At 43.2% G+C, this 26,327-nt stretch overlaps 1 protein-coding gene and 1 long non-coding RNA gene across 3 annotated transcripts; both read right to left on the reverse strand.

Moving 5' to 3' along the window:
• Positions 1-341: 341 nt before the first annotated feature.
• LOC115175734 (palmitoyltransferase ZDHHC18) lies at positions 342-13,743 on the reverse strand. 2 transcript variants are annotated; one of them, XM_029735199.1, is made up of 10 exons: positions 12,530-13,743; positions 10,917-11,077; positions 9,426-9,575; positions 8,934-9,071; positions 8,763-8,814; positions 8,429-8,531; positions 7,663-7,775; positions 7,344-7,437; positions 5,526-5,636; positions 342-3,523 (listed from the first exon to the last, which is right to left on the reverse strand). In XM_029735199.1, exons 1-10 carry the CDS (start codon positions 12,781-12,783, stop codon positions 3,107-3,109), a joined length of 1,593 nt encoding a protein of 530 aa, XP_029591059.1. In that variant the 5' UTR covers positions 12,784-13,743; the 3' UTR covers positions 342-3,106. The 2 variants fall into 2 exon arrangements, with proteins under 2 accessions (XP_029591059.1, XP_029591060.1); XM_029735200.1 differs by lacking the exon at positions 5,526-5,636 and having other exon boundaries at positions 12,530-13,742.
• An 8,261-nt stretch (positions 13,744-22,004) lies between these two features.
• LOC115176212 (uncharacterized) lies at positions 22,005-23,677 on the reverse strand. Its single transcript, XR_003872180.1, has 3 exons — positions 23,539-23,677; positions 23,175-23,317; positions 22,005-22,060 (listed from the first exon to the last, which is right to left on the reverse strand). It is a non-coding gene; the product is annotated as an uncharacterized LOC115176212 (long non-coding RNA).
• Positions 23,678-26,327: the final 2,650 nt, after the last annotated feature.

The following is a 26,327-nucleotide window of genomic DNA, read 5'->3' on the forward strand; positions in this document are numbered from 1 at the left end:
ACATATAAATGTATACACTCCCTGTGCTGTAGGACGCCTAGGAAGAAAGTGTCTACTAAGCAGTATATATTGTATCTGATCCTAGCTGCCGACTCTTTTTAAACATACATTTGTTCTTCTTTTTAAACAAGACAGACTTCTATGGCTTTAGACTACTAACTCAACACTACCTGATATTCCAAGGCATACACACCGTGCATACACGGGGAGAGGGTAAGGGTAGCCTCCAGTCATACGCACAGCACATGCCCTGTGTAACCATCAACATCATTCAGACAGCACAGGCAAGCTACAATTAAGGGGCATGCAGGGGCCTGTTGCTGAAGGAAGACGAAATATCATTGAGTTCATCTTTTATTGTGCAACATTCCCCACAATTCAGTTGGCCTACATTAGATGTATTTCTTTTTTACAGACAATATAAGCACTGGCCATCTGTTTGAATTGCTTAATAATGACAAAACCCTGTTATACTATCAACATCTAAAGGGAGACACGTCCACATGTTTGGGCCATTTTGCCAGTAAATAAAAACAAACACAAAAGATAAACATAGTATTGTCTGAGAGCCTTTGTTATGTAACTACTTGACTGAACAAACATTGGATTATTTTCTGGGAAGAGAGCTCTTTTGAAAGTGTGTAAACACGGTGTGAAAATCTCCATTTAGTTGTAACCGTCGCCATCTGGTGGCCTTGGTGTGTAACACGTGAACAGAAAGCATCAATTCCAGTTACTGTATGGAGACAAGCGTATCACTCAGGTTATAAACACACAAATGTTTTTACGGTTTTCTATAAAGAATCAATAATGTTGAACATAAATAAGCACAGAGCTCAACAGACCAATCATTCTGGATCCATGATTGACATGAAATAAACCATTGTAAAGTCAGTGCTTTTCATTTTGAGGAATATTGGCTGAAATAACAGGAAATGCCCTTTAGAATCAAATTTGAAATGCATTGTGGATGACCACTGATCTATAGTATGTCTAAGTTGTTGTGATGAAGGGAAACACTTTTTGAAATACAAAATGTGCAGTGAATTCTCTTCTCTGCTCTAGTGAATGTGAATACCGTAGGTCCAAGTGGACAATAGGAATATAATTTTACTTGTATGAACTGGACTGTCAGTGTTAAGTGATCATTGTGTGTCCCTACTACTCAGTGTGCTCACATTTCATGCTCAGTGGCAGTTCATTGCGTTTTCTGTGCAAATTATTGCAGGGGTAGGCGTAACGAAGTGGATCAACATGAACTTTCACATTTAACTTGCATATCAAATAACTAAACCTATAAACACAAAGACAGGTCTCAATCTGAAACCACACTCTGAATTCTTCCTATTCAGATGCCCTGGTTCAGTGTGCCTCCTCACGTCACAGAGTACCCTATTAGATTTGTCAAACCGCACAAAAAACAAAAAGGTTCAAATGAACAAGAGGCTAATTTGGTCTAGTATCACTGCTCAAAATCAAGGAAGGGATCAGATTCACACATCTAATATGTGGATTATGGAATAGTAATTAGTGCTGGTGATCCTGTCTGGACTAATAGTGCAAGCAACTCAAGGAGGAAGGACTCTTTGGACATGGCATGAGGCAACCACATGCAACGCAAGATACTGCTAACATGTCTCAGGTACATAGCAGTATTATAGAGGTGTATGAATCATGAGAAACACTGCTTTAGTAAGAAAGGAAAACATTCCTGTGTGAAGCATTTCTGAGGTATGCTGTAGGCGTGTCTTGAGTTTTTACTGTTGAATGGATGGTTGGTTTTGAACCATAAAACAGCAGTTAGGATTCAAGACGTCCTCAACTGCCAGTGCATTTCAGTCATGTCCGTGTTGTGAATACTAGTCAGTCTTACTATTGTCCTTGGGTCTAGGGCTAAGTACGAGAGCTACTCTTATCGATGTGGGGGGGATCTCTTCAAGTTCAGAGACATTGATATATAGAAAGCTCTATGTACTAATGCTAACCTATCACATACCAACTCAAGCTCATCCGTCCAGTTCTGCTTTTAGATAAAAGGATTTGGGTTGTTTGGCACTCACACAGCCAGGTTTTTGGGTCTCAAGCCAGCTACTCTAATAATCTGAGCCATCCCAAATCAGTAGGTAGGTAATCCCCAAAGTTTGTCAAGCCTTAAACCAGACTAAACGCTGCACTCACCATTGTGAAACATAGCGACATCAGTTTGGATGCTAGGCTAGTTTTTGGCCACCCAGAATAATAACGGTCTGAATGAGGCCCTGTAGTGCTGGCTAGGTCTCTTCTGCTTGAGTGTGTCAAAAGAAGAATGTAGGGTTCACTGAGTAGCTATACAAGTTTGCACCACAAAACACCAGCTCTTTCGTTGTGCTTTTCGCTGTAAACAAAGAGGCTATTCAGTTCAATTACATTTGGAGGTGTGTCTGTGTCCTATATAAGTGTTCACATTACATGTACCACTCTCCCTGCAACTCACATTGCAGGTAGTGCCCTCTTCTGATAGGAAGCTGTAATGTATCTCTAGAAGGGCTCTCCATTCATTTGCACTCTAGTAAAGGCCCAAGCAGGCTATACAAATCGGTAGTAGATGCGAGTTAGGCCTAGCTAGTGAAAGCTGGCCACCGTACAGTGACTTCCCCAGACGGTCACACCCCCATAGCTATCCTCAGTAATACATCCTTAAGCTCCAAAGTAAGAGTCACACATCCTTGTCCCCATCCACCACATAGGCCCAGGACGTAAAGAGGGTGTTGGTGATGCTTCAGTCATGTCCCACCTCTCTTAGAGGACTTGTGGACTTACATAGATTATAAAAGATGGACCAGCTTCCACCTGACTGCATCCAGTGTGACTGACTGTAGTCTCTTATAAAAGATGGACCAGCTTCCACCTGACTGCATCCAGTGAGACTGACTGTAGTCTCTTATAAAAGATGGACCAGCTTCCACCTGACTGCATCCAGTGAGACTGACTGTAGTCTCTTCCTATAGCCGTGCTCCATGAGTCTGGCAAGTGGGACTAAACTGTTGTACAGCATGCAGAGCGTAGAGCTGTGGAAGGCAGCAAGGCGCAGGTTCATTCAATCAGAGGGAGTTAGAGTTTGATTGACTCAGTGCAATGCGGCAAAGCTGTCCCTTACGTGGTCCTCTGCCCCTATACCATGACTAGGCCCAAGGCCTGGAGAGGTGGGGGGGCTGAGGCTGAAGTTGTAAGCCGGGTTGGAGATGTGGAGAGCGGCCCGCTTGCTGCTGCTCCGTGCCGACCGCGTCTTGTGGTGCCGGTTATGGTGGTGGTGCTGCTGACGGGGTTCGTCCGGAGGACTGGTGGTGTGGCTGTGGTGGCGGCCTCCGCATTTCAGAGAGGGCACCGCAACAGGGTCAGGGGTCACAGCAGGGTTAAAGGTCACCGCCGGGTCAGCTGGGTCGATGCTGTCTGGACAGGAAGTGGAGACGGTCTGGGGTTTCCCTGTCTGGGGACACGGAGAGCGAGATGCCGACTCCAACAGATCTTTAGTTCCTTGTGTGCACTGGGTGGGAGAAGTAGAGAGGGAGGCGGAGAGAAAGAGATCAGACAAGGGGAGCAGAAAAGACAAGAACCAAGAACTGTTAGCTCAGCTGAAAATAAAAAAAGAACAGAAATCCCTCAGGGGAGAAGAGAGATCACTCAGACAGCTATGCAGAGCAAAACTATGGGTCAAAAGGTCAAGCTATAGGTAATTGAGGTGGTGCAAGAAGGACATGCAGGTATTCTGATGCTTGGTAACAGAGTCATTTTGGTGAGGGGTAACCATGCAGATGATAAAAAAATGTAACTTGGAAGCACAAAGTAACACAGTGGTGTTGTATCAATCTTGGCACGGTATTTCCACAGCACCAGAGATCACATCAAATTCTTGTTCGAGTAAGGTAAGACCCCTACACGGTAAGGGGACAAGGCTACTGCCTTGAAGAATGGTCCTTTGAGGGTTTTATTCTCACTTGCAAAAGTGACAGATAAATGAAAGTTACTTGAAAGATGAAGTAACAAAGGTCAACAAAAACCCACCAGAGCATAAACATTGTAATGTCTGATTGCTTGAGTAGAGAAGAGAGAGATGCTCTTATGATGTTATGTAAAGGACTGGCGTAGCTGTCAGCGCACATTTAACACATGCAGAACCTGACCACCGAGGGGAATTTAGAAGTGTTTGCATTTTCGCCTATGTGGAACAATTTTCATTTATGCTTCCAAATTTAAGAAGCAGTTGGAAAGGCTGAATCGCTATAAACTATTAACGAGTCTACTGCTTGAAAAAGTTTTTGATCATTGTCTGGTGTATACATATATAGTGAGCTCAAAGTATTGGGACAGTGACATTTGTTGTTATGGCTCTGTACTCCAGCACTAGATTTGAAATTAAACAATGACTATGAAGTAGGTTAAAGTGCAGACTAAACTTTCATCCAGAAATCATTTAGAAAACACTGCACTTTTTGTACATAGTCCCCCCCATTTTAGGGGACCAAAAGTATTGGGACAAATTCACTTGCATTTATTAAAATAGTCAAACGTTTAGTGAAAAAGTTAAACGCACAAATAAATCATACCCCCAAGACATGTTTTGGGGGGTATGATATTTGTGCATCTGTAACTTTCTGAAATCATCATTCAGTACTATCCATAATCATGGTAGCATCCATATTCATGTTGAAGTCTATAGAAACATTATATTCTTATTTACAATAAAAGCAACTCCAAGATGACAATACTTATCATAGATTTATATTGGGCACAACATAATCTGGAACACAATCAAAACAAACAGCAAATGCTTCCAACAAGTTTGTAGAGTCACAGGCTTGATGTAATCACTGTGTGCTAGGAATATGGGTTCAAATACTCAAATTTTGACTACTTTAATACACAAGTAAATTTGTCCCAATACTTTGGTCCACTAACGCTGACAGTCTGCACTTTTACTTCCATCATTGTGTCATTTCATCCAAAGTGCTGGAGTACAGAGCCAAAACAACAAAACACTCACAGTCCCAATACTTTTGGGGCTCACTATCTGTGCATTTAAGCATGCATGAGTGTATCGGAGGCATAGCTGACAAGAAAACCACACAAATATATTAAAGTACAACGAATGTGACATTATCCTTTCCTCAGTTTGACGGTCTGATATTCCAAACTTCACAGGTCTGGACCTTGAGTTTAGAGAGGCTGATTCTGTGTGTGATGGTATACATCCTGACGTGGTTGAAATCAGCCGTGTTAAAGGAAGAAGCATAGTAGCACTGTGAGACAAGCCAGCCAGGCAGGCAGAAAAACAAAGCAGACCGCAACCAGGCACAGAGAGAGGGCCCCCTAGAAAACCTCCCTTCTGCACCAGGGTTGGGCTCTATTCACTTTAACTCAGTACTTCCAAATAAGTGAATTGGCATTCAATTGAAGCAGATGTAGCCACAGAGACGGGTAAGGCCAGCCAAACACTCTTACTGCACTCTACCTGGGGTCATCTCACCAACCTGTCTGTCTCCACTAACCTTGCTCATCAGCCAGCACAGGACAGAGCAAAGTCCAGACAGTTGTCCTCCTAGTGGGGGGTGGTGATGGGCCATACACACAAATACGGAGACACACAATACCAGTTGACACTACGGAATAGGCACACAGGGGTAAGGCTTAGTGACAATGATGACATAGGGACTGTTCACACGTATGATTATGCTACATCTTAACTGTAAGACACAGGTGAGAATTAAAAAAGGAATGCATGTCTATTAAACTCATTTGGAAATAAAAGGTATTTATTTCATTGTTAAAATGCAATATTTATTACTGTACATTTCAGATGGACATAATTTATTCCAAAATGACGTATAAATATTTAGATGACCAAAATAAACAAAAAGACAAATAATATAAGATTGTAGTATAAAAAACATTTTTAAAAGCATAAGAAAACAATAAGAGGGAGATGATTTTGACTGGCTTGAGGGGGGCAGGTAGCCTAGTGTTAGGCCAGCGTCAGATTCGCTGGTTCGAATCGCCGAGCCGACTAGGTGAAAAATCTGCCAATGTGATATTGAGCAAGGCACTGAACCCTAACCGTTCCTGTAAGTCGCTCTGTATAAGAGCGTCTGCTAAATTACTAAAAACATTTCCAATGTAAATGCAGGTAGCTTTTATGTCACTTTTAACATGACCATTACATTATGGTATGACACACAGAACACAACACACACACACTCAAATACAGAGTCACGTCAGAGACAAATACAGACAACAACAACATTGAGGGAAGACAAATAAGTGTTTTCACACTCTGTAAACAAAGATAATTCCATGAGCATAAATAAAATACCTCTTCCATGCCTTCTCAGCTGACCGACTGAATATCAGTGAGGGAGGGTGTCCAGATTGAGACAAATGAAAACAGCACTTGGGTACAGATGTATTTGTGACCGGTAAATTCCCAGCAGTAACAGCTTCCATTACCAGCATGTGGTTGCTAAAAGTATAAATACTGTGCTTCTTCTCTCTCTCTGGTCTAACTCCTTATGTGCAAATAAATTCTAATCCGCAAACTTCCAGCAGACATGACAGTGCCCTTGTACCTAAACCAAGGTTAGGTGAGTTTATCCCTATTGCTTGAATGTAAACAGAATGTAAACAGAAGGAAGGCCTAGTCTGAAGGATTGGAGAGTGCCACTGCTGTCAGACTCAACTAAAAACCCAGTGGCAGTCGCACTTTGTAAACAAACATTTTAATAAAAACTCCTAGCGCCTACGTTTCTCCTCAACTACAAAACAAGGGCAAAACCTTTAACCCAGCTGGGAAGTGGATGAATCATATGTAGGCTGTTCGCTGTTCCCCTTTTCACTGAAATGAAATACATAAATAACACCGAGTTGCCTGATTATAACATCAGGGCATGGAATGGCGTGAGTAACTAACGGTTGAGCTACACCCAGGTCAAACATGGCCTAGCAGCCAGCTTCACTTCCTCTTTCTAGCCAGAGACAGTCTTTTACTGTCAACTGTAAACAATAAACAGTCTGGTGTAGACTGGACTACCAGGATCAGGCAACAACATATGTAATGACCACAACAGGATCCTGGACTCTTAGCAATAGTACTACAGTACACTGGTATGAGGGACTAAGTCCTGAGGGGGTGACCCCATACACAACAGCCAGTCAGGCAACAGTCAAAGGGGGTTGGGTTCGGTTGGAAAAGGCAACTAAACTGGGGTCTGCAAATCAGGCTGAAGGTGGTTTGGGGTTGCAGGTAGCGGTATAGGGGAGGGGGGAACCTGCAATGCACAAGGGGGCAGCTGGGACGGCGTGGGCCCTCCTACCACGTTTATCTCGTTCTTAGTGGCCAGCTCTATCTCCGTGGCAACTGTCTGGGACGACTCCTCCACTGGCATGAAGCCTCGCCTGTCAATCAAACTGAACAACATGGAGGAAACAGGTTAGTCAAATAATTCAGGCTTCAGGTCAATTCAGTTTCCTTCTTAGTCAAATCAAGGAGCGATTAGAAATTAAATTCATGCATTGGAGAAAATCCTCGGAAAACAATGGGGCATTTTTAAACACTTCCTAAATAGACTGATTTGAAGAAAGAACTGACTCAAACACTATCAAATATACATTATAAAGCAGGCTGAGTCTCACCTGGGAGGCATGGGTCCACAGAGTACAGAGCAGCAGTTAGTAATGATGTTGTTATAGCTGTAGGGGTTACCGGTGTCCTCCGCCCCACTCTTCCCCGACCACGAGCCTTTGATCTGGGAACAAGAGAGACACACAAGATTGACCATCAGTCCTCGTCCTAAACTAGTTTATTTGTCAGGGACCAGGCATAACAAACATGACACCAGGTTAAGCTACATGGCTACTTTCCATCTGCAGTCTGCACATACCAGAAAGGTCACTTAACTGTTTAAAGCGCAAAATCTGCAGTCAGTCAAACATTTGATTTTCCTGGGTTTTATATGCATTTCTACACTATAAGGTTGGAGTAATACTATGACATTTTGAAAATGCCCTCATAGTGTAAGAGCTGTTTGAAAAGCCCATCTGAAATGTTTCCATTTTGGTGGGATGGAGTTTTGGCCTTCCATGGTGGCATCACTATGTGGTAAATGAGTTTATAGGCCAATAAGAAAGAGTTCCAAACCTCTCTGCTAATAACAGCTAATTTTCCGTTTCCCCCTTACCACTCAGACCACTCCCAGACAGTCCTAGCTAAATTCTTACTTGGGAAATTGCCCTTTGCTAAGATGCATTTGTTTGTTTTCAATTAAAATGGTCAAAAAGAATCACAGTAAGATACTTAATGATTTGATATTGAGATAAAAAGGTTCAATGCAGCTGTTTTTAAGTGTATAATACATATCCCAGAAGAGACAAGAGATATCACTCATTGGCATTTACTCACATCTTCATTTGTTGTCAGGTTAGAAGCAACCAGGTAGGTATGGAAGCCTGAGAGGCCCAAGATGGACCAAACTGAAAAGAAGCAAATCACCAGCTCCACAGCAGTGCAGGAAGAAAAGTCAAGGACAACATTTATGGTTTGAGTATCTAAATATCACCAGAGATGTCAGCTGGACAGACAGATTGAGAGACCCATTCGTATTCTGCAATACGGCCAAGAAGCTGAAGTGAATGACAGTTTTGGTGCCCTAACACCAGACTACTCGAGGCAGGGAGTGGTATTATGAGGGGATCAGATAGGTTACACTAGACACACAGTCTTGGTAAAAGGATATCTGGCTGGACTTTCCTGAAGAGCAAACATCAGACCTCTCCCTCCTTGTGCCCCTGAGGACAGAACCATTGAAAATTGATACAGAAAACCATGACAGGACGATAAATCAGGATCCACACAGTTCCATACAAAATCACAAGCCTGGGCAGTGTCTTCTGTGTAGACTACGTACTCAGTGCTAGATGTGTGGCGACGCAGCCAAAGATGAAGACTGTCAGGAAGGACAGAGAGACGATGAAGGTGTAGAAGAAACGATAGTTCCTCTTCCCAACACAGTTCCCCACCCAGGGACAATGGTGGTCGAATCGCTCTGGAGGACAGGAAGATCGAGGAAGAAGAAAATGTACAAATATCTACAAAGGACAACTCATTGACATGGAGGCCAAGCTCTCCCCTTTCAATAGTAAAATAAATGTGAATTAAATGTAGAAAAGTCTAAAAAGAAAATGAAGGAGGCCTGCTTTCAGAGTTGATCAGCATCTTTATGGAGGAGACCAACACTAATAAATCCTCTTTATAAGACTGATAAATAAAGACTGTTCAACAAAACAATCTCAGTAACAGGCTGTGTAGTATAGACTAAATAATTCAGTCTAATAAAATGTCAGTGTGTCCCTCTGTCTGTGTCCCGTGTTGAACGGCCACCTCTGTCACCAGTCCTTACCCACACAGTTGTCACAGAGGGAGCAGTGGGAGGTGCGCGGTGGCCGGAACATCTTGCAGGTGAAACAGTACTTGAGCTTCACTACCTGCTGGTTGATCATCACCTCCTTGGTGCGGGGAGGGGGTCGGTAGGTGGAAGAGCCAGAGTTATCTGAGGAGGAGAGAAAGACGGAGGACATATCAGGAGATATAGCACACAAGGTGTGTGTGTGTGTATTACTATTCTCTTGGGTATTGGAAATCCCCCAAATTCCTCACAAGGATAGTAAAACAATGAAAATTCTCTTATTTTAGGCTTAGGTGTTTAGAGGTCAGGGAAAATAGGATTTTGAATGGAAATCTATTTTTGGCCCCCACTAGTATAGTAAAAACCTATGCTTTGTGTGCATGTGTCCTTGTTGTGATCCAGGCAGTAGTAGCTTTAGGCCTAATTGCTGGCGGAGTGGTGTCCATTAAAACGGCTTCATGGAGGAGGCAATCAATCAACACAGGCTCTGTGTAAAGTATGAAAGTGCGCTGCCTGCCTGGCAGTCCCATATTCTGCGTTTAGACAGGCAGTCCAATTCTGATCTTTTTGTTTCAGTTGAGTTTCAGGTTTCAGTTGAGTGATGATTTGATGTATTAGACTGGCTCTATCACTACATGGCATGACCTCATTAATAGTAAAGTGTAAGGTAGGTTCAAGTTAACAACTGAGTCACAATGTTTGATAGACAGCTGAATATTAGGCAGCTAGTCAGAACTAAGTATGATACTTTTGATAATAACTTCCTGGAAGTATTCATCTGGTTTAGGAAAAACCAGCCTAACCAGCAGATATGACAACTTAGGCCTAAACCATGTTGCAGAAAGCTGAGCGGACATCACGCTCTGTCATCCTAACAGACACACGTCAAAAGAGCATGAGAATATCATCACAATAACTTATTTTTTAACTTTTGGTGCCACATGAAATGACTCTTTAAAACCACAGCCCCCTCTACATGAAGTGAGTTCCCACTCTACAAAAAACAAAGACAGAAAGAGTTGAAGAGAAAATGATGGGAGGGGGAGCGAGAGAGAGATGTTAGTGGCAACCCACTGCAATGGGCCTAGTGTCCTTTCATTTTTCACAAAATTAAACGGCAGCGTTAACTACCCACACAGCAAACTGACCACCCACACAGAAACAAGCAGTGCCACTAACAGTTCAAAGACCTCTATCCCTCCCTCCCTCCCTCCCTCCATGCCCGGTCAGAAGAGACTGTGTGTGTGTGTGGTTCAACCATTTGTTGGCTGAATAATGCATTGCTTCAAACAAAAAAAAGCAGGAAACTACCATATATGTTGCTATTACAGTGTGTCAAAAACCAGCGCAAACAAACTGGTGATAAAAGGTCAAAAAGATACCAGAAAATGGAGCAGGAAAACAAATGGTGAACGTGTTCACAAAGCTGTGAAAGTGAGGGGGAAAGGAAGAATGTTCTTTCAGGTGTGTATGTGTTGCCCTTACCGATCTGCTTCTCAATGTCTGCGGCCTCGTCCGGCGTGGCCCGGGGCAGGATGCCAGGGTCAGTGAAGCTGGTCTGCAGGAGGGAGATGACTACAAACACAAACAGCACTCCTCCAATCGCTGGGATGAACACGGTCAGGTGCTTCAACAGGAAGGGACAGCTGTGGTGACAGGACAAAGAAAAAAAGAGGACTATATTCAGCAACAATTAAAGTGGACTGGCTTATATGTTAAAACTAAGGATGTGTTTACACTGGAAACCGAACTCTAATATTTTGCCCAAAATAGTTGATTATTTGAAATGATTACTCTTGCAGTTTTGAATTCCCCGCCATGGTCACATGACAATGAATCCCAATACCGGGATAAGATCCTGCCCCCTGGCCTCAACAGGTTATTAATAGGCAAAAGAGCTGACCTGATTAATCAAAAGACCAATAGGCCCCTTTCTGCGTTTGCAAACTGCCACAAGAGGGCGATGTGCGTGCAATTGGCAGAAACCCCTCCCTGCTAATATGTAAACTGCTAGTTACAAATGCAGTAAATCCGTGTGGAGCTCAAATGGTGAGCTTAAGTATTCGTTTTTCACAATGTATTCAGAATATTACTGTGCATTATCTGCGTACGATCGGGAGCGCTTCTTCAGGAAAATCTCATTAAGCAATACTCGGAGTATTGCTTAAAAAGCCTTATTTACATGTTGCTTATGAGTGTTTCACACTACTTTTGAATTATAAATTGGATTGTGAGTCTTGTATAAATGTTTTGCTTAATATAAAGTTCGTGTCATCCTCGCCAATCAATTTCATTATACTTCAAAAACACGTCAACCAGTAAAATGTCTCTTTGGCTAGCTTTGCTCCAAGGCTATTCTAACAAGCATTCTAACAACTGCTGAATTCAAAATAGGTATTTTGCAACTATCACAGCCAAATATAATCTTAGTGACTGTTGAAGCAATAATCAAAACAACATTGTAAGCCTAGTAGAAGCCCCCCCCCCCCCCTCCAAAAAATGTAATAGTTTATTTCAGTGGGTGATAATACATGCGCGCTGACTGACAATGTGTGAATTCCTGGTTCATTCCCGCAACCTGAAATCGTGCGCATCCGTGTGTCGGGTACTGAAAATAAAAATCAGAATTGGGCTGACTTAATGCAGCCTGGCTTCATTAGGGTCATTTCTTTTTATCACCAGGACAACTAAAGAGGACAAGATTGATTGCAGAGCACTGCAGCGACAATCAGGACTAGTTCTCATTTTCAACATGAGAAACTGAAAACGCTGTCAAACACAATATTACAATAGTTTCTCAACCACCCTGAGAGGATCTGGTTTTAATCAACTTCCACTTTTTAATTACTACTGTAGCATGGTCTCAGGAGATGTATCACACATTTCAGCAAGACACTTGTAAAAATATGTAATACCAGAACATGTCATTAAAACTATTCCTCTATTGTTGTGACCAGAATCTACTGTATTGATTAAACTGCTAGACACACAACCCAACTTACCATGGTTTGTTGAAACCTGTGTGGCATCATTTTAATGGCTAGGGCAAACCTTTTTGTGTCAAAGCAATGCAAAAGAAAACGAGAACGTGTACTTACTCGAAAACAAAGAACAGTACAGTGGTGACCAAAATGAGGCCGAGGGTGAGTGGTAGGACACCGCTTTGCTGAGCCACTATGATCCGTCCATCACAGTAGAAGCGATTCTTGCCGGGGAAAACTTCCCATTTTCTCCGTGCGGTTTCCCCCTTCTTCTCTTCCTCAACAACAGCGTGTTGCGGCGGCAGGGTCGGGGTTGGTGCTGGCGTTGAAAGTGCCCGCGGGTCGATTTGCTGGTATTCGCAATGTTTCATGATTTTAAGAAATGTTTGGGCTTCCCGAATAGAGGAGCTATCTTGTGCTTGCCTCCGCTATCTACATAGGCAGCAACTTGCTAATGATCTAGCTAATGTTTGCTAACTAACGTTACCTAACAATAACATCGACTAGCGTGTTGCCAGTAACGTTAGCTACAAACATGTTCCAGTACCGGTAAGTTAGTGGTGCATGTCGTCATTGAATCAACAACGTCACCAAGCGCATCCAGTGTATGCAAACAATGTCCCCAAAATATACACTCCATGAGGAGAACAATTCGACTGTGATATTATCCATCATATCGGTCTATCAACCTAAAGAACAGCTGTGTGTGTGTGTGTGTGTGTGTGACCCATTGCATTCGTATGACCGCTTAGCTGGCTAGGCTAACGCGCTAGCTAGGCTAACGCTACCTAGTTAGCCCAAAAATCAGTGATGAACAGACTAACGTTAGAGAATAGTAGCTAAGTAGAAAGCATATCATATGAACAACATAAAAATAGGTATCAGTACCATACCAGGGTTCTGTTTGATACGGACGGTTCAATATGATCCTATTTGAAACCACCAATTCCTACACTTTCAGCCAGGCAGATGAAACAAAGTGATGTTGGAATTTCCCGGTGGTGATGTAGATGAGGGTTTTCATAGCTACGAATCGACGATAACCAACAGCAGACCGTCTGTTACACTAATAAACATCATAATCGAAATGCTCATTTATGTTGGTCTCGTGTAGTCTATTACATTCAGAAAAGCGTAGAGGTCAGGCGCACTTCTTTCTAATATCCAGCGTTATGACCGAGAGGAAGAGGCGAAGCGAGAGGATTTACTCCACCCCAAATCTTTCCGCGTGAGAATAAGCCCTTTTTTCCCAACTGACATCACATATATTTCCATTTCTATTGTAAAAGCAGTCCCTGGGCTATCTTGTCAATATAATATATAATATTTGGTTATGATCACTATGGAATGTTTACGACACATTCAATTGTTGTACGGCGTTCATGATTTGCTGGCAAGGAATTACGACAAACGTGGAAACCTTTAGTGGGTTATTCAACTATTTTTCTCCTTCCCCCTTCTGACACCCAGGTGGTGACACGCATCTCTGCTTCCTCAAGCTCAACCCCGATAAGACGGAACTGCTCTCCTTCCCCAGGAAAGCCTGCCTGCTCAAATACCTCTCCATCAGGGTTGACAACTCCACAGTGTCACCCTCCTAGAATGCAAAGACCCTTGGCATAACCCTGGACAACACCCTGTCATTCTCTGCAAATATTGAAGCAGTGACCCGCTCCTGCAGGTTTATGCTCTACAACATCTGTAGAGTACAACCCTACCTCACACAGGAAGCGGCGCAGGTCCTAATCCAGGCACTTGTCCTCTCCTGTCTGGACTACTGCAACTAGCTGTTGGCTGGGCTCCCCGCTTTCAGAATGCAGCAGCCCGTCTGGTTTTCAACCTTCCCAAGTTCTCTCATGTCACCCCACTCCTCTGCACACTCCACTTGCTTCCAGTTGTAGCTTGCATCCACTACAAGACCATGGTGCTTACCTACGGAACAGCAAGAGGAACTGCCCCTTCCTACCTTCAGGCTATGCTCAAACCCTACACCCCAACCCGAGCACTCCGTTCCGCCACCTCAGGTCTCTTGGCCCTCCCACCGCTACGCTCAGCCCAGTCCAGTCCCAACTCTTCTCTGTCCTGGCACCCCAATGGTGGAACCAGGTTCAGAGTCCCTGCCCATCTTCCAAAAACATCTAAAACCCTACCTCTTCAAACATTATCTTAAATAATCCTCCTCACCTTGACACATCCCCTTTCTAGCTCTGACTCTACTGACAGCTACGTTATTGAGGATTTTTTTTAACCTTTTTATGCTTGTGATATGTGGTTGTCCCACCTAGCTATCTTAAGATGAATGCACTAACTGTAAGTCGCTCTGGATAAGAGCATCTGCTAAATGACTAAAATGTAAATGAAGTTACCAGTATCTTTGCTTACACCTCAAAAGGCAAAATCCAGGTAGTCTACTTTGTATTATTATCATATTAACCATATTAAATCATGAACAAGTGACCCAATAATGTCAATGCAAAATTACTTTTATTAAGCCTAGATATTTAGAAAACGCAGTTTCTGCAGTTCCATTAGTTGACTGTTGTCACTACTGTTCCTCTGGGGGGCTTGGGCTGGTGTTGCTACTGGATGACATGAAGTCTGGAGAATCCAGTTTACACACCAGATTCGCAATGATCTCAGAGGCTGCCAGGGATGTGTTTGAGGTGGCTGCAGAGGGGCTTGGAAGCTCGCTGAACAGACTGTTGTTGCTCTTGACTGGACAACCCAGCTGAGCCACCATCCCACTGCTTCTACTAGTGGTCCTGGAAATGTCCAAGACCATGGAGTTGACCACCCTTTTTTTTTGAGAATAAGGGAAGAAAGAATAGAACTTTATTTGTCCATTTTGCAAAGGATATTCAAAATGTTCTCTAAAACCACCAGCCCTTGAATTGCAATTTCAGTTACCACATTTTCATTGCCCTGCCCGGGATTTGAACCAGTGACCTTCTGGCTACAGGTCTGCCTCTAACCCTTGGGATACTTTCCTCTTGGCAGTCTGGAGAGGTCGGATTTTCCTCCTGCTGTCGTCTTGGACAGGCTTAGTGAGGGTGGGGTGAGGAGGGGATTGGCACCAGTGTTCTGGTATTTGTACTAAACTTCACAGCAGAAGCTTTGCTTTCCTTTGTATCTGTGGGGGAAAAAATACATCAGGATTTTATGAAATAATATACAGTAGCCTATCGCATATTTTGCACCAAATTCAATCTAATATGAGGTGTTATGAATATCATACAGGATCGATAAAGGTATTCAGGACTCCTACCTGAGACTGCATCAACTGGAACCTGAAAAGCTCTATCCAGAGACAAGGAGCTAATGGATTTGGTCATCAATATACACAGCATACTAATCAGCTCCACCCATTTCAGTTTGCTTCATGGCAAGAGCTTGGAAGGAGACTCAGCAGTGAATCTCCTCTGAACACTGTGGCCTATGCAGGTTCTCTGTGATAGAAGAGTGATTTTATTTACAATTAGGACACATTGCATAGTATCAATAGCCACAAAGGCTGAATTATTTGTTTTTATTATACAATAAATAATACAAATAACATGGACTAGATGGAAATTGTACTTCTAGTACAATTGATGGGAATGGATTAAACTCTTTAAAAGTATTATTGTGGTAGAAGTTTAAAAAGTTTTACTTTAAATCAATTTTAAAGTATGTATGGTTTGGGAAAATGTTATAGTAGTGGTAGTGTCTGCAGTTGTAATGGTGGTGACTGGTTATAGTTGAAACATGTAGAATAGCCTGAACATATGAAAGTTGGTATGGTGTATCTAGCTTGAACAGTTCAAGAGTTACTGTTGAGTTATTTTATGCTAATTTAGATCGTTATACTTGATAAAAAAGTTTTAAAGAATTTGAAGTTGGGATAGCCTGAACATGTGAAAGTTGGTTTGGTGTATGTAGCTGGAATGGTTCAAGAGTTACAATTATTGTCGGTAGGTTATATGTGCAAATGTATGCACATTTAAGTAGTTTTAGAATTTATAGCGCAGACCAGAGCTAGTGCAAGCCAGAGCTAGCTAGCTAATCCCAGGACCAGAACTGGACCAGAGCTAGTGCAGACCAGAGCAGTCATTGTGGTCAGTAGTTGTGTAGTTGTGATCAGCAGTTGTGTGGTTTTGGTCAATAGTTGTGTGGTTGTGGTCAGTAGTTATGGTCAGCAGTTGTGCTGTTGTGGTCATTAGTTGTGTGGTTCAGTAGTTTTGTGGTCAGTAGTTGTATGGTTGTGGTCAGTAGTTGTGGTCAGTAGTATATTGGTTGTGGTCAGTAGTTTTGTGGTCAATAGTTGTGTGGTTGTGGTCAGTAGTTATGGTCAGCAGTTGTGCTGTTGTGGTCATTAGTTGTGTGGTTCAGTAGTTTTGTGGTCAGTAGTTGTGTGGTTGTGGTCAGTAGTTGTGGTCAGTAGTTTTGTGATTGTGGTGAGTAGTTTTGTGGTTCAGTAGTTGTATAGTTATGGTCAGTAGTTGTAGTTGTGGTCAGTAGTTGTGTGGTTGTGGTCAGTGGTTGTGGTCAGTAGTTGTATAGTTATGGTCAGTAGTTGTAGTTGTGGCCAGTTGTTGTGGTCAGTAATTGTGTGGTTGTGGTCAGTGGTTGTGGTCAGTAGTTGTGTGGTTCAGTAGTTGTGGTCAGTAGTTGTGTGGTTATGGTCAGGAGTTGTTGTCAGTAGCTATGGTCTGTATTTGTATTGTTGTGGTCAGTAGTTGTGTTGTCAATAGTTGGGTGGTTGTGGTCATTTGTTTTGTGATTGTGGTCAGTAGTTTTGTGGTTCAGTAGTTGTGTGGCCAGTTGTTGTGGTCAGTAATTGTGTGTTTGTGGTCAGTGGTTGTGGTCAGTAGTTGTGTGGGTCAGTAGTTGTGTGGTTATGGTCAGGAGTTGTTGTCAGTAGCTATGGTCTGTATTTGTATTGTTGTGGTCAGTAGTTGTGTGGTTGTGGTCAGTAGTTGTGTTGTCAATAGTTGGGTGGTTGTGGTCAGTAGTTGCGTGGTTGTGGTCAGTAGTTGCGTGGTTGTGGTCAGTGTCTAAATTACAGTTGTTACGTATGAAAACTGAAAGAAGTGCAATGAGAAGTGATCGGGTGAAATATGAAGGGAGTGAAAGGTGGCAGTTGTTGTCCGAGCCAGTTGTTGCTAGTTAACAGTTGCCTTGGCTTGCCTGCTCCCTCCATTGCTAAAGCCAGTGTTAGAAACATGCTGACATACAGTATGTTTTTAGTGTGAAACTAAATAAATACTGCACTCTGACCCACAAAACATCTCTGCTAGATTCATGATAGTGTTCTGAGAGAAAGCAAGAAAAGTGAACTTCAAAACAGAATGTAGTTATATTAGAATCTGCTAGCTTTTGACATTACTTACTGCATCTAGAAAGAGAGCAGTTGATGGGTTACTAAAACAGCCCGTTCTATTGATTGGTAGAAGCTAGCTCTAATATTTTTTCAGTTTTGAAAATCGGAGAAGTAGAGGAAGATTTCATGCACTTTATGTTTTTGTCTGACTTGTTGGGGGATTGGTCAAAACGGCAGTTGTTTGGAAAAAGTTTGGGGAAAATGTGGTAATGCAGTTACTAAAACAGCTGTATCGTTAAATCTGTAATGGATATTTTGGTTCCGCGAACAGATTTCAATAGCAGAGAAGTAGACGAAGATGTCATACCCTCTAACTGTTTTGGCAAGTTGTCAATATGGCAGTTGTTTGCAAATGTAACAGTATAGCTTCCGTCCCTCTCCTCGCCCCAACCTAGGCTTGAACCAGTGACCCTCTGCACACATCAACAACTGACACCCACAAAGCATCGTTACCCATCGCGCCACAAAAGCCGTAGCCCTTGCAGAGCAAGGGGAACAACTACTTCACGGTCTCTGAGCGAGTGACGTCACCGATTGAAACGCTATTAGCGCGCACCACCACTAACTAGCTAGCCATTTCACATCGGTTACACAAATAAGTTACAGAAAATGTTGATGCGGTTACTAAAATAAACTTTTTATCAGAATAAGATTTTTTGTTAAAACGCCAGATTTGAATAGCAGAGAAGTAGGGAAGATACAAACGGTAAAAATGTTTGTCGAAGATGTTGCAAAGTCATCAAAGTAGCTGATTTGTGTCAAAAGTTGAATTATTGAGATGTGTTGTTGTTTCTCTGTCTTGACATTCTTTGGTGGTTCTTGGGGATGTAAAGCACAGAGATCTTGGAGTTGTCCTGAGGAGAGTATTGTGACAGAAGAGCTGGGTGTGATCGCCTTCTTGGGGACAATGGTCTCTGGCCACTCACAGACTCGTAAAGGTAATCGTCATGGTGCATCTTTTTCATGATAATGTTGACAATGCTATTGGCGTAGGGCATTATCTCCCAGTCTGACAGATCCTTTTCGTTGAGCTGGGCCTGGACCCTGGTGTGGCAGATTAACTGCTTTGTCCAACTGGTATGGAGGAACTGCTTGTTCTTTCCACTGGACTAGAGGTAAGACCTGGTCTGAATTCTGGGCTTGAGGCAATACTTGGAGTCTGGGCTTGAGGTCATACTTGGCTGGTACTCTGGGCTGGAGGTGACACTTGGCCTGTCCTCGGAAAAGATGATGTCGTGGCCCTCCCCAGTCAGGACGTCGATCACCTTGAATTGAATTGAATTGACTTTATTTATACACATGCATACATCAGAACACATAGGCTGAGCACTGATGGCTGGTGGAACATGTACAATACATGAAGTCCACAGAATCATTAGAATAAACTATGCTTAAAACAAGGGACAGTACAATGGCCTCCCGAGTTACACAGCTGTCTAAGGCACTGCATCGCAGTGCTAGAGGCATCACTACAGACCCGGGTTCGATCCCAGGCTGTACCACAACCGGCCGTGATCGGGAGTCCCATAGGGCGGCGCACAATTGGCCCAGCATTGTCTGGGTTAGGGGAGGGTTTGGCCGGGGGGGGTTTACAAGTAGGCCGTCATTGTAAATAAGAATTTGTTCTTAACTGACTTGCCTTGTTAAATAATATACAAAAAACAATACAATACCTTGTCTATGATCTCATTAACCTGGTCTGAGGACAGGGCAGCGCTCTTCAACATGCTGATTATGGGGAACATTGAAGGACCACCTTCATCATTGTCTGATGATGACTGAGATAGCTCAGGGCTTCCATGACTGCCATGGCTGTGTTCACTCTTCTCAGCATATGCATTCTCAACAGAATCCTTTGCATCCATAGTTTCATTATTTGCATCAATATTCTTATCCCTAAATTCTATCTTGGATTGTATTTTTTAATCTCTGACTTCTATTTTGGACTCTCCAGCTGTTAGAATAAGCTCATAGCTCCTGGTGTTATTCTCAGACATAGTATTGTCTTGTTTATCTGCATTGATCTCAGCATTGGCTTCTTCTTCCATTTTAGTGTCAACGTTCAACCCCTCAGTGAGCTTGACTGTCTCAAAACTAGCCTCTACCTTTGCCTCTTGGGTGTCGCTCTTGGTAATCTCAACTACTTCCTTGACTTCAGTCTTGACCATCACATCTGCAGTTGTCTCTACTTCTTGAACTTCAATCTTGGCTGTTGTACCTGCAACAGTGGCCACCTCCTTACTTTCAACCTGCCCACTTGACCCTATCCCCTCCTCTCTTCTCCAGACCATTTCCGGAGACCTTCTCCCCTACCTCACCTCGCTCATCAACTCATCCTTGACCGCTGGCTACGTCCCTTCCGTCTTCAAGAGAGCGAGGGTTGCACCCCTCCTGAAAAAACCTACACTCGATCCCTCCGACATCAACAACGTGCCGTCCTTGGCCAGCTCTCCTGCTATCTCTCTCAGAATGACCTTCTTGATCCTAATCAGTCAGGTTTCAAGACTGGGCATTCCACTGAGACTGCTCTTCTCTGTGTCACGGAGGCTCTCCGCACTGCTAAAGCTAACTCTCTCTCCTCTGCGCTCATCCTTCTAGACCTATCTGCTGCCTTTGATACCGTGAACCATCAGATCCTCCTCTCCACCCTCTCCGAGCTGGGCATCTCCGGCGCGGCCCACGCTTGGATTGCGTCCTACCTGACAGGTCGCTCCTACCAGGTGGCGTGGCGAGAATCTGTCTCTGCACCACGTGCTCTCACCACTGGTGTCCCCCAGGGCTCTGTTCTAGGCCCTCTCCTATTCTCACTATACACCAAGTCACTTGGCTCGGTCATATCCTCACATGGTCTCTCCTATCATTGCTACGCAGACGACACACAATTAATCTTCTCCTTTCCCCCTTCTGATAACCAGGTGGCGAATCGCATCTCTGCATGTCTGGCAGACATATCAGTGTGGATGACGGCTCACCACCTCAAGCTGAACCTCGGCAAGACGGAGCTGCTCCTCCTCCCAGGGAAGGACTGCCAGTTCCATGATCTCGCCATCACGGTTGACAACTCCCTTGTGTCACCATCCTAGAATGCAAAGACCCTTGGCATAACCCTGGACAACACCCTGTCATTCTCTGCAAATATTGAAGCGGTGACCCGCTCCTGCAGGTTTATGCTCTACAACATTCGCAGAGTACGACCCTGCCTCACACAGGAAGCGGCGCAGGTCCTAGTCCAGGCACTTGTCATCTCCCGTCTGGATTACTGCAACTCGCTGTTGGCTGGGCTCCCTGCCTGTGCCATTAAACCCCTACAACTCATCCAGAACGCCGCAGCCCGTCTGGTGTTCAACCTTCCCAAGTTCTCTCACGTCACCCCGCTCCTCCGCTCTCTCCACTGGCTTCCAGTTGAAGCTCGCATCCGCTACAAGTCCATGGTGCTTGCCTACGGAGCTGTGAGGGGAACGGCACCTCCGTACCTTCAGGCTCTGATCAGGCCCTACACCCAAACAAGGGCACTGCGTTCATCCACCTCTGGCCTGCTGGCCCCCCTACCTCTGCGGAAGCACAGTTCCCGCTCAGCCCAGTCAAAACTGTTCGCTGCTCTGGCACCCCAATGGTGGAACAAGCTCCCTCACGACGCCAGGACAGCGGAGTCAATCACCACCTTCCGGAGACACCTGAAACCCCACCTCTTTAAGGAATACCTGGGATAGGATAAAGTAATCCCTCTACCCCCCCCCCCCCAAAAGATTTAGATGCACTATTGTAAAGTGGTTTTTCCACTGGATATCTTAAGGTGAATGCACCAATTTGTAAGTCGCTCTGGATAAGAGCGTCTGCTAAATGACTTAAATGTAAATGTAATGTAAATGTATCACATCAGCAATAATCTCTTCTTTCTCTAGCTCCAGTTTAGCCATTGTATCTTCAATAGTCAGAAGTTCAGTCTTGGCTGTTGTGTCTGCAATAGTTGACACCTCCAGAAGTTCGTTCTTGGCTGTTGTGTCTGCCATAGACGCCACCTCAGCCTTCCCATTTATAGTGAACAAAATATTAATGGAAACACGGACTGAACCACAGCTTTTACAGATAAAACTCATGGACTCAGTGGACCATACATGTCAATCCATCAATCAATATTTGTACAGCACATTTTATACATAGTAAAGTGCAGACTTACATTTCAGACAGTTGCTGGGTGATGGACTGAAGGGAGCCAGCTTGTCCAATCAGACTGCCACAGGTTGCCAAGGTGAAGGAGATAGAGTCAACCAGCCCTGAGCCCTCAGTGCCTACCAGACATGAACAAAACACTCTTTATACCATACACATAAAGTATAGAATAAATAAGTTAAAGTCACCTAAGGCAAAAAATGATGATAATTTTTTTCACTCTAAATTGAAGCTACAGTTATAAGATTGTTATAAACAAACCATCATGTTATAAACAAAATGGCCATTGTGATTAACCTCTACAGGATCGGTGTGATTAGCATGAGGTTGTAAGTATCAAGAACATTTCCCAGGACATAGACATATCTGATATTGGCAGGAAGCTTAAATTCTTGTTAATCTAACTGCACTGTCCAATTTACAGTAGCTATTACAGTGAAAGAATACCATGCTATTGTTTGAGGAGAGTGCACAGTTATGAACTTGAAAAGTTATTAATAAACCAATTAGGCACATTTGGGCAGTCTTGATACAACATTTTGAACAGAAATGCAATAGTTCATTGGATCAGTATAATTTTGCACATGCATTGCTGCCATCTAGTGACCAAAATCTTAAGTGCGCCTGGGCTGGAATAATACATTAAAGGGGCGGAACCTTAAGAGATTTTAAGCTAAGTGTGGTGTTTCATTATAATGCTAATTTACTAAATCAAAAAATATTTACACCAAAAAATGAAAGAGGAAGCCCAGCCTCCTACTACAGAGGTTGTAGGCAGAGATTATGGATTTATGATTCACTGCTTCGACCATGTTTTGACACAAAGCCAAGAGTTTCTATAACACAAATACAACTTTTCATGACTAATATATGTTAACCACATACAAACACACAGGTTTTGCCTGAAATTACAGCCTATTCTCTATGTAGTGCCCTAGTTTTGACCAGATAGGGTGTTATTTCCGACATTAGTCAGAAATAATCGGCTCCACTAATTAAGATTCTTTACTCTCGTTACGTCATAATTCTGTTCCAGAGGAGAAGGTGAGGGTTGATGATCAGAGGGGTTAGTTCTAATGGAGCCAACCAGGTCGACTGATGAGGGATCAAAACATCAACAAAACATCAACGCGTCTCTTACTGGCTAAATTCCTTTACAAAGAGCTTATGTACTGCACCATACTTCAGGACGTGGCTGTCTGTTCAGAGCAAACATCAGTAGGAAAGTCTCACCTTGGGTGTTGTCAGGATCTGATACTGATATCAGGATGTTTTCCATGCTCTCCGGATTGTCTTGTGAATCTGTCTTGGTTGGGGAATGCCTCTCTTTCTTCTGGCCTTTTGAGACACAGTCTGTTCTGTTGTCTCTCTCGTTTCTGTGAGCAAGGGATCAAAACAAAATCATTTTAGGCTGGGATCCATGTATTTTGTTTCTGTTGGCGAAGGCATTGATGCTTTTTGCAACAAAACACAATGTATTTTTTCAACTGCATACTCTTAGCCCAGGGCTATTCTTAACCGTCAGTTTAAACTAGTAAGTGTAAGGTGAACACAACTAAAGAGACTTGAAATGTAAAATGAAAACTCAAAGCCATACCATTTTCTCTTTCTCCTGCTAGTTTGTGACCCAGCCTCGTTTCAGCCTCATCTCTCTCTTCATCTCCTTGGTGACCTCCTGCAGCAACGTACAACCCTTAGTATTCCACAACTAAGACCAGGGAGAGAGGGTTCTCAAGTCCGTGACTGAATATAAATGTACCAAAAGTTATTTTGACTTTTATGTTACAAAATGCTACAGTCTATGAGAATTTTATTTCACCTATTCAGTGGAATATAGAGATGTGTATGAACTTTTATGTATTGATTTTATTACTGATGTTGTGGCTATATTTTAATGCCATTTCTTTTTTCAATTCAACCAATGAATCAATTGACCAATCAATCAATCCAGCCATTCTCGTCGGCATAATAACAGTAGCCCTCATGCCTTACCAGTTCAGACCTGCAGGTGGAGCTAGGGCAGAAATCTAGATCTACCATGTTGCACTTCATAGCGATTCTGGGCAGTCTCGCAAGATAACAGTCCTCCTCCAGCCCACAGTTGAAAGAGAACCTTCTAAAGCGTTTTAACATATCAAAGTCATAAGTGTCAGTTTTTCTCCATGTGCAGCCACATTCACCATAGCTCGCATAACAAATCAATACAGAGAACTTCCATGGGGCATTTTTCCTTGCTACTTTGTTGGTATTATAAGACACACACCACAGCCTACTCCTTTTTCACTTAATTTCTTCATCTCACTCATCTTATTCTCATCAGGTACTATGCCTGCATCTCTCATGTATTGCTATACAGTAACAGTAGCCATTCCCCAGGTCCCATAGTAGCCTGTCAGCCTCCCTTGTCTGTGCCCTTTCTCAGCCTCACCTGGCCCTGTTGGCCTGATGTCTCTTGCTAAAGAGGCTCCTCCCTCTGTGCAGTAACCACTTTGTGACATCAGACAGAGTCACATAGTCAGGGATCTGACCCTGCTGCTGAAGGGTCAGGAACTTACAAGCCAACTCTTTCTGGAATTAGAGATTTAAAAAAATATATATAACTTACGCACCAATTCTTTCTAAAACCGTGAATGGAAGGATCATGTAAAATAAAATGTAGTCGATGACGACATGGCTAGCATGAGTCTCTTTCTCTCTGTCCCTCGCTCTCTCCCTCCCCTCTTCCCTCTCCCTCTCTCTGTCTCGCTTGGCCTCTAGTTCTCGCTCTCTTGCATGGCCCTGGTATCTGAACTGACCCAGACTCACCTGTTCGGTCCTGAATCTGCAACTCCAGTCCAAGTCCACATCTGCCAGGTGATCTCTATACCGGTTCAACTCTTAATTGAACAGATTTTCTGAAGAATGGGAAATAGGGAGTCGAGACCATAGAATTAGAATACATACATGGTAGAGACGTGGATGCGTCTAAGGACAACAACTTCTATTTAGAATAACTTTATTTTTCCTGAGGGACGTTATGTTGTGGTGTCAGTACTATCCAAGTGCACTAAAACTCTTACAATCACACCAAACATTATGATATAGTTCATAAAAGGAATCAGCAGGGCACATTGTAAAAAAACTGAAAGATCAGTTACTTTCTCATCCTTAGTAATGAAGCCCAGGTAAGGAGGTGTTGGTGGATGCCTTTGCGGTGGAGGTACTTCCTGAGGTTGGGGTCATGGAGGCTGCTGTACCCAGAGCTCAACAGGTAGACATTAGGGTCCATCAGGTCAAAGTCACTCTTCGGCTGGACCAACTGACATGATGACATGATGAGTGCTAAGTTTCTCTGACCTCCCTCCCAGTCAAATGGAATTGGATCTATCTCATCAATAATAATAGGCTATTTCATGAGAGTGTAAGCATTGGTTGTAAAACATGCAGATGCACAGGAAATTAAAGCTTGAACCCTTTACAATTTTCAAAGTTCTTGAAACAATAGATATAGTGCTGCTTACCCTGGTGCTTAGTGCTGCTTACCCTCTCACAGAGCTTGGTTGTGTGGTAGACATTGGAGACCCCAGAGATAAAAAGGGATCTTTCCTTGGATGGGCAGGTCCAGAGGGTGGGGGGGGTGGTCTGTGTACCACCATCCTGAAGTAGCTATGCAAACCTCTCAATCAGCAATGTAGTATATAGGATAAGAAGGCCAGTGACCATAAAAACCCTTTTTTTTTCTTACTCAAGTTTCATTTGGAATGTAGGCCTACTACAATCAAACTCAAAATAATGTTATAGATTAAACTAAACACACTGTGCAAATGCCATTGTCTTATCTGGCCTAATCAGAAATCAGACAATAACAAAAAAAAGCAGTTGAATATTCAAGAAATATCTGTAGCAGCTGAAATATAACTGTATGTATAGAAAATAGCCTACATACCATATGTTCCATTCTGATAAAATTCTCATTCTCATTCTAATGTTGAAAGTTGGATCATTTCCAGTGGCATTATTCTATGAAAAAAAAATGTTAGGGTATAAAATGAACAGACAGTACAAGAATTTGAGTTGCACTTTGCAATTCTAGAACCCGCATCATCACCTGGTATGTCATAAACCCTAAATATGACGTCATAGTCAAAATGGTTGGGCTTGTTGGACATGGCAGCCGACAGTGTAGGCTGTCATGTAAAAAATCTTCCCACAGGCGACTGCCGTCTGACTGATGTACAAAGGACCTTGCATCATAAATAACTGCTCATTGTTATTTGTAGATCAGTCCGTCACAATTTACCCATGATACAGGTTTTGATCCCTTGAACACGGCCGTTCTGTTGTTGTTGTGCGCTCTGAGCAGCACTGCCACCAACTGATAGCTAGAGGGGGCTACATGCTAAACAG

The sequence above is a fragment of the Salmo trutta genome, chromosome 36 (assembly GCF_901001165.1).
Source record: "Salmo trutta chromosome 36, fSalTru1.1, whole genome shotgun sequence".
NCBI classification, from domain to species: domain Eukaryota; kingdom Metazoa; phylum Chordata; class Actinopteri; order Salmoniformes; family Salmonidae; genus Salmo; species Salmo trutta.